This window comes from Oenanthe melanoleuca, chromosome 1 (assembly GCF_029582105.1).
Source record: "Oenanthe melanoleuca isolate GR-GAL-2019-014 chromosome 1, OMel1.0, whole genome shotgun sequence".
Taxonomy (NCBI): Eukaryota; Metazoa; Chordata; class Aves; order Passeriformes; family Muscicapidae; genus Oenanthe; species Oenanthe melanoleuca.
In genome coordinates this window covers 42,305,881-42,314,621 of record NC_079333.1, presented here as the reverse complement: position 1 = coordinate 42,314,621, position 8,741 = coordinate 42,305,881, and the positions used below count along the sequence as shown (strand labels likewise).

At 42.1% G+C, this 8,741-nt stretch overlaps 1 protein-coding gene across 2 annotated transcripts in view; it reads right to left on the bottom strand.

Annotated features, from left to right (window-relative positions):
- Nucleotides 1–263: 263 nt before the first annotated feature.
- ZC3H12C (zinc finger CCCH-type containing 12C) overlaps nt 264–8,741 on the bottom strand; it is a 42,525-nt gene continuing 34,047 nt past the window's right edge. For both annotated transcript variants that reach the window (XM_056492577.1, XM_056492586.1), the window contains 2 exons: nt 8,073–8,179; nt 264–7,348 (listed from right to left, as the gene is read on the bottom strand). In XM_056492577.1, the coding sequence (XP_056348552.1) occupies nt 5,952–7,348; nt 8,073–8,179 (1,504 nt within the window). In that variant the 3' untranslated portion in view covers nt 264–5,951. The remainder of the gene's footprint in view (nt 7,349–8,072; nt 8,180–8,741) is intronic.

Here is an 8,741-nt window from a genome sequence, read left to right as displayed (position 1 = left end):
CCATCCCTGGTGATGTCCAAGGCCAGTTGATCAGGCCCAGTGAAAGGTGCCTCTGCCCATGGCAAGGAGGTTGGGACTGGATGGTCTCTGAGGTCCCTTCTAAACCAAACCTTCCTATGATGCTATTTTTTAAACTCTTCCAGTTTACTTAAAGTGAGCAGTTTTGTTGCAGGTTTTGTGCAGGTAGAAACACAAAGCTGTCTATAAGTCAGTGCTAACTGCTCTAGAGATTTTTTTTTTATGAAACAAAACCAGCCCATCAATGAGGTAAATGAATCTTTATTTTTTTTCACTAAAAGCAGAATCCATGTACATGGTTTTTTGTATGGTTTAGAGGTGATTTTAAGATGTGAATAGTCACATCACAGAAACAGTACAGTGAACAATCAGTGAAGGAATGAAGAGCCAGTTTGACAATTGCTTTATCAAGTAGCCCAAATATTATTTTTAACTAATGGTTTTGCCAGAGTGGACTTTAGGACAATATTAAAATCTCACCTACTCAACAAATACAGAGATAATGACTAGGATAAGAGCTACAAAATACAATTATTGCTGCTGTATCTGCATTGCTTCCTTGCAGGATACTCTACTGTATGCTGGGAAAGCAGTTTTTAAATTTCAGTTTCATTAAGAATGTCATTTAAATAAATAAGATGTAACCAACCAGCCAATCTCACATGGTTAATTTATCTGAGACCAAAAGAAAATGGGTTGTCCTATAAAAAAGGCAGAGAGGTTTTGTTTTATAAGGCAAAGAGTAGATAGTTATACTTTGAAAAACAGGACAGATGTGCTTGAACATCGAAGTAAATTTGGTTTGTAGGTGCTCCCAATGCCTGCAAAGGGCAATCCTGGCTGAATGACCAGTCAGCACCAGCGAGATCTCCCCTGTGCTTGGGAGGAGGTGGCTCTCCAGCTGTGCTCCTCGAGCTCCCAGCCCAGCTGCACTCACACACAAGCCAGTCTGACAGATCTCCTCTCACACCACCAAACCAGCCCACAGCTCTGCTCCTGCTGCAGTCAGTGTTTGGAGACTGGGCCCTCCCAGGGCCATTGAGTGTGAGAGGGAATGAAAACTATTGCAATCATTTCGCTTAAAGGGTAGACAGGGTAGCAAACACACCAAGCACAAGTTATGACAACCCTTTAAGACCTGAAAATTATTTCAAGCACACTGATAACTATGAAGCACACATGGTATGTGGTAGTGCCTTTATAAACATCTGTGAGAGACTTTCCCTGTACTGCATGGCAAGGAAAACACAGCATTCTGAAGGATGCTTCCTATGCAAATGTGAATTTCCTTTGTGATTGGGTGCCTAGGTCAGCAGCTTCTGATGAAACCTTGAGAAATGTATTCTAGAACATCTGAAGATGAAATTTGATCATCTCTCATGTTACCAAGCAAAAGGTTAGCTGGAAAAACCATTTAATACAGGTGATTCTAGGTTTAGTTACATGATTAGTCTAAACAATGTGCCCAAACATATTTAATTTGAACAAAATTCTTAAACTATGCTTCTCTAAAATTTATAAAGTATATAAAACATGTGATTTCACATTTATAAAACCTCAGCCCTTTTAAAGAAAACAAAACAAGGCCATAGAATTTTAAGTTTAAATCTACTGGTTTTTCTTCTCAGCAGTTTTAGTTCCTATGATAAAAAAAACTTCAACAAACAGCATTTCACCATGGCCTTATAATGCAAGGAATAAATTAGCAAGTCACACTGTAAATAAAAATAAATAATTTCTAAGTTTTTTTTTTTTTTTTTAATGGTATTTTTAATTGCACAGTATTTATATTTTCAGTAGCAATGAAAAGTCAGTTGGGTATTTTTCTAAATGCTCCAGAGAGCAGGAAAGCACTTTGTCTCATTTTTTCAAGCTTTACACAATGAAAATACCTTGGTCAAACCATCCACTGATAACACTGGTAAATGTTTTGGTAGTCTCTTACTGTGGCAAGATGCTGCAGTATCTCTCACACAAGGCATTCAGTCCTCTGGCACTCACCCTGCTGGGGCAAACGCCCCCAGTGTCCCCTTCCAAGTGAGGTCCTCTGGTTTACACCCACAGCTTTGATATTTTTGGAAAGGTGTTCTCCATTAGCTACAACTTTCACAGCAGAAGTTCATCAATATCTCAGCATCAGTCTGCACCTGCCGAGGCTGCACCAGTCTCCTTCCAGCCCTGCACACCTTCTCTTCTCTTTTGGGGGTGTCACAGGAACACATCAGGCTTCTGGCTCTCCCCAGAGCTGCTCTGCAGTGGAGGAGCAAGCTACAATTCAGACATACCAAAGCACAGGGACACCTGGAAAGGTATGATCTTACCTCAGACCATTAGCAGTGTCTTAAATCACTCACCAAAAATATGTGTATATATACAAATATATATATATATTCTACACATATTTGAAAAAATAAAAAACAACAAAGTGATTAATACTGCCATAGCCTGAGCATATTTAGCTCAAAGTTAGTTATCTACATGACACTCTTAAAAACTCTAAATATTTGAAACATGTTGTATTGAAAACAGTTGTGGGCAGATGCCTAATGTATGTGCATTAAAAATACTGTATATCTATATACTATTACTGATGCAGTTATAACAGCTTGGGATTTTATCTAAAAATACAGAGTTTCTGCTAAGTATCAAAACAACTCTCAAGTACTGAAGACAGAAGGAAGTTTTGCCCTCTTCTGAGCTGAGGGACAGCTCTAACTTGAAGGTAGTAAATTCTTCATTGCATTTCTGGCACTCAGCTGGGGCCAATACAGTATCACTGAATTACCTCTGGTATTTAAGGATATCAGGAGGTTACAGGTCAATTATTTGCATCAATGCAATTACACAGACAAAGGTAGTATTGGATCAGTATCATTGCATCCTCGATTGTTACTGATGTACTCTTTAGAAGTTGTTAAGTATACAGACTGATCTCATCATGGAGATGTTCACACACAACTCCTCCATCTGTTACCACAGCAAAACAAAAAAGTATCAAGGCAAACATTTTGTCCACAGTGAATTTCCTTTACCCAATATAAGCGAGTCTAAGGGGAACTAGCACATCATTGCACAACATTAAAATCCACCAAATTACTCCTGCTCTTGTATTTTTAAAGCATTTTCAGTGCTTGGGTGCAAAGCACAGAACCTATCAAAGAATTCCCTACGGATCACCACCCTTTGGGGGATTCAGTGCTGCCCTGGGTGTGTGCAGAGGCAATGGACACTGGTAACTCAGGCCTGGGCAGAGCAGCTCCTCACACTGATATCCCAATGGCTAAGCCTGCTGAGCCCCTGCTCTAGGCCAGACTGTGATGTGTGCATGGCAGGAGCATCCTGGTGCCCACATCACAGGAAAAGACACAAAACACTTCTATTACATTTGCAAGTTTCAGTTCATGCTTAAAGGAATTGAACTTTTGGCAGAAAGTAAATACCTACATAAAAAATAAACGTAGAAACCCATTAAAAACACAAACACAATAACTGCATTATTAAAACAGCTGCATCTACACTATGGTGTAGTACTTCAGTGTAATTCAATTTAACCAAATCTTAGTGTACAACTAAGATGAGACCCATTTCCCAGTCCAATCCTCAGCGTCAGCGCTGCATCAATCTCTACATTAAAACACGCTCTACGGATGGTGACCAACCAAATCCAGGGAAAAACTGTTGCCACAGGTGAAGAGGTCTTCTCCCTAAGCAGACAAGGCAGGACAGATGGTGTAGAGCCCCTCTGGCCTTGCCATGGGGACAGGCAATGGCAGAACCTGCAGCGCTCCGGCAGTGGAAGCTGAGTGCAGGAGCACCACGTCCTGAATCGGTTTGCTGAACATGGTTCAGATTATTGGATATGTCTATAGCACAATGCTCTTCAGAAGCATTTACTGGATACCCAAACCCTACTTGCTGCAACACATGGTGTCACACAAGTAGTGAAAATCTCTTCGTATTCAAAGGTGCTTGGACATCATTTTCAGGCAGCATTTTACCTTTATTTTAGCGAGTTCCCACTACAAAGATTTTAGAAGGAAGAAGATGCCAAATAGTTTATTTTTTCCTTTTAGTATGTGAAACTGAGACAGACACCTAAATAAATACCTACTTTTACTTGTCTAAATCTATTCTATGTCTGAAATCTCTAATTTTTAAATAAGGGATAAAATGTTGCCCAAAAGACTAGTTATAATTATACTTTTGTGTTTCTAATCTACAAACCAAAATAGTTCTCAGTTAAAAAGATACAATTTGTATCAACAGTAAAAGGTACTTTCTGGTTCTTCAGGGCCTTACTTAAAACTCCAGCAAGTGTACCAAAATTATCACCTGTAATAGTGTAAACGAGTGACATTTTTTTTAACACTGAACATTGTTCCAATGGATGGAAACCTGAAACTGTCGGCAACTGATCATGTCATGGAAGTACATCTGACATCAATTGCAAAAACTATTTCTATTTTTCATATATTTATATATAAAAATGTAAGAGGTGCTAGTAAAACCCATGACTTTAAACCAGAAATATCCCTTACTAATGCTAAAACAGACTTGGCTTGTCTGTTTCTAAAACTACACTATTTGTGGCAAGAATCAGGCCTACGCAATGCAAAAAGCAGAAAACTAACTCCAGGAACACATATGGTATCTTCTCTCCCCACAACCCCCTCCTCCCCAGTCAAACAAGAAAAAAAAAGTTTAAGTTATCATTTTGAGCTACAATATCATTACCATAGTGCAGTTAATAAATGTTGCATATCCTGAACACACAAAACCTTTCCAGGCCAGCCTTGATAAATAGCAAGAAAAATCAAACAGTATCTTAAATACAAAACTTGCATTGAGATAATTAAATTCATTTAAAAACAGGTAAATATTTTATGAAAAGCATATTTTATCCAGTACAGTTGTGCAGCAATACAAAGGAAAAACATATAAAACAATTAAACAGGGCCCTATGATTTCAGGTTCCCATCTACTGACCAGAAATACAGAATTGGGTAAAAACACACGGGAACTGAAACAGGGCAGCCTGGTTTGGGGTGGTTCTGAGCATTTGCAATTTCTCTTAGCTTCCAAGGGAGCTGCAAATTCTCAGTACCTTTGAAAATCAGGCAATAAGGCTTTTAACATATCCATAAATTAGTAAAAATAAAAAAATTCTTTTCCTTCTCTGTTTGCATCTGATCGTACTAATTGACCGCATCAACAAAAACATGTAACTATTTAAGCAAAACAAAGAAAGCAACAAAAAGTGCCATACTATAAATTACCAATATACTGTTACCCATTTCACTGTTAACTGGTAACTTAATTATTTTTTTCAAAAAATGAAGTCAGTGCTGTAGTAAATCTTTGTTTTCTACAAACAGGTGATTACAGCACAAAAAACTCACAAAAACAAACATACATCAGACATACTCCTGGTGGTGTAAAAAGTTCAGAAACTTGGCTTGAAAACTGGCTTGAAAATTGCCTGCCAGAAGTAGCAAAATCCTTTTTCTGCAGGTTAAGATCTCACAGCCCAAGGATAAGCATCCAGCAAGTTAAAAAACGAAACCAAAAATCCCAACAAAATGTAACAATGATAAGAAAGTGCTGCATATAAACCCCTGATGCACCAAAGATTATAACCAGAGACCACAGATTTTTTTTCTTATATATAGATATATATATATTAATTTAAACTGGAACATCCTCCAGATGTGAAAATAGCCATTTAAAAATTTTCAAACTAGAACACAAAAGTTATCTGGTACTTCCAATGCATGGGGCTATACATACAGACTCCATGATACAGTATTTCACATAAACGGATTACTATATAACCTCCTTGCTGAGAAGGAGATCCCAAATGCTATTGTAGCAAACCTCCCTCAGCGTTAGCGCTGAGCTGAAAACTACGAGACACCACGAAGATGCGTCAACTCTCAAAAACCCAGCTGAGATTTCTCCACCAGGATGGCCGCGGCGAGCTGCTGAGCGTCCGTCACGTGAGGGTTCTTCTTCATCACCATCCTCACCAGCTCGGGGGGGAAGATGTTGCAGAGGTTCACGTAAACCTTCTCCCGGGTGTCTTGGAGCCTCGGGGGGTCTTGCGGGATGCCACAGTAAGGAATGCGCCAGGGCTGCTCCTGCTGCTCGGGAAGGCTCTGGAAGGCGAACTGCTCGTAGCACGGCTGCGTGGGGTTGCTGGGCAGGGAGTAGGTCTGGCGGTAGCCGTAGGCATCCACCCCGTAGCCCTGCCGATCCCAGCCCCCCAGCCCTTCCTGGGCGGAGTAAGGCTTCCTGTGTCTCAGCGGGGAGCTCTCGTACAGGCGCGAGTCTGAGATGCTGTCTATCCTGGTGGCCACCAGCGCTCTCCCGAGGTGCAGCGCCTTCGAGTGAGGCGAGCTCTGAGACGCCGAGTAGTCGCTGGGACAGCTGGAGCGAGCGCTGGCCGCCGGGTGCTGCAGGTGCACAGCCATGTAGGGAATGGGAGATTTGTGGTGGTGCTTTGGTTCTTCGTGGCTGTAGCTCTGCACCCGGGCGAGGGGCTCGTGGTAGCTCTGCAGGAAGGGCTGGGCGTTAAGGCGGCCGTGGGGGTGCATGTGCTGGCACTTCAAGTTCTCCTCCAGCTGCGGGTCAGGGGAGCTCATGTAGGAGCGGTCGCTGTAGCCCACGTAGGAATCGCTGCTGCCGCAGCTGACGCTGCCCTCGCTGCTGCAGTCGGAGGCCACGGAGCTGATCCGGTAATCCGTGTCCAAGGAGAAGCGCCTCTCGGGACTACGCGGGCCAGAGATACTGAGACTGGAATAGGCGCTCAGCATGGAGTAATACCCCACATCCACCGGAGACTCACATTTGGGATACTGCTCATAAGGCATTGGTGTTCCGTGATTTTTGGTTGCCATCAGCACTGTAGGATACTGTCCCTGTGGTCTTTGATCCTGAGGTGGGAAGTGAACTCCGGATGGAAGGCCGTTGGTTAAAGGTGCAGTACTTTGGGGTTTTCCAGCAGAGGAACTTGGTATACTAACTAAAGAAGGTACAGACCTGGTTTCCAATTTGTTTTTGGTGGGAAGCTTTTCCTCCAAGTCTTGATAGACTTGAGTCCTTATACTAGGATCTGATTGCCTCTTTGGAGCAGCACGCTTCAGCTCTGAAGTGCCATCACTTTTAGTGCTGCAGGGAACACTATTGCTTTTTACCAGTCCTCCTTCACTCGTGGTTTTGGCAGCTGTGCTTCTAGACATGGCACGAAGTTCATCAGCTACAGATCGCTGAGGCTGATTTCCTCTTTCTGGATGATAGTATTTGCATTTGTGTCCATAGGTACATTTCTTCCCTATTAATACAAACATAGTCAGATTTTAAAAACTTCAAATAACTGAAATGCCCCTCATCTGAAGCCTTACTGTGGATTTGAAAGATCTTGCAAGCAAGATTTTTTTGTGCAACACAGGGTGTGCTCTAAGAGCTCTTCCCCTGTTTTGTGGGGAAAAAAGAGGCAGTGGTAGTGTCTTGTAGGTCGTGTTCTGGGAATGCAGACAAACATTACCAGCCACGTTTTGAGCTGGACGTAGCCCTGCCAGGGAGGCTGTACACACCTGCTGTGCAGGGCCAAGGAAATACACAGGCAGAAAACTTAATAGGGAAGTCCCACAGCTGTAAGGCCAGCAGGTTTCACCTCAGTCAAGATGCCTGCAGGAATGCTCAGTAGCTAAACTTCAGACAGCTCAATTAATTTTCTGGAAGAAAATTTCAGTATCTCATGACATAAGAAAAGGGCTCCTGGAACCTGCAGAATTTAGGTGTTGATTTGGATTTATTCCAATGAATGATTAATAAAGTTGCTCCTTTAGTTCAACTAGTACACAGAAATGCTTTAGAAGTAGCACATGAAAAAATCGCTTCAGTTTTCACCATCAGCTCAACACTTCAACCCATCTCAGGCTAAGACAACAACGTTAAAAGCAGTGTTAAGGAGTTTTAAACGTTTTGGCAGTGTTAAAGCAGGAGCTTTGTCCCCAGTCCCAATACGCAAAAAATGATGGGTTAAATCAAATTACCATATGGACATGGTTGCTTCTTATGTTCTGGCACAATAGGCTTCTTCCTAAGAAAATTGTCCAGACTTGGACCATGGCGGCCAAGAGGATCATCAGGAGGCATAAATCTATAAAGAAAGAAGAAAGTAGTATGGAAGCAAACAAGCCTTTTCATACTTCTCATGCAATGACCAAGAACCTCATGACTACGCTAAACCATAACCTGCCATCCTGTTGTTTTTAAATCCAGGAGCTCGAGGGCAGTTTTGGAAGGCCATCTTTCTGCTGCAAGTACTGCCTTAGAGGTAGGTCACAGGAACAGACTGTGTGGACACCTCTAGACTGCTACAGTCACCTTTGGCCCAGCTCAGCTGATGCTTTGTGGCAAAGTAGGGTTGCAAACAACTCATCCCAAAACCGAATGTAAGGGCTGCAATACAAGCAGCCATTTCTTAAAACACCACTACTAGCTTTGCAAAACTGTGCTGATGGCCTAGGATTCTTGCATCAGCTTCAGGCACCTCAACACAAGTGCCTGCTTCGGGGAGAACTGAGTCCCTCCCACTACAAGAAGCCACCAGCAGTAACTGCAGTTGATCTGTAGGGTGGGGTATGGTTACTATAGATGGATCTAATCAGACAGTTGAACTACAGACCCCCAAAGTTCATTCCATCTTGAGTTTTTCTATG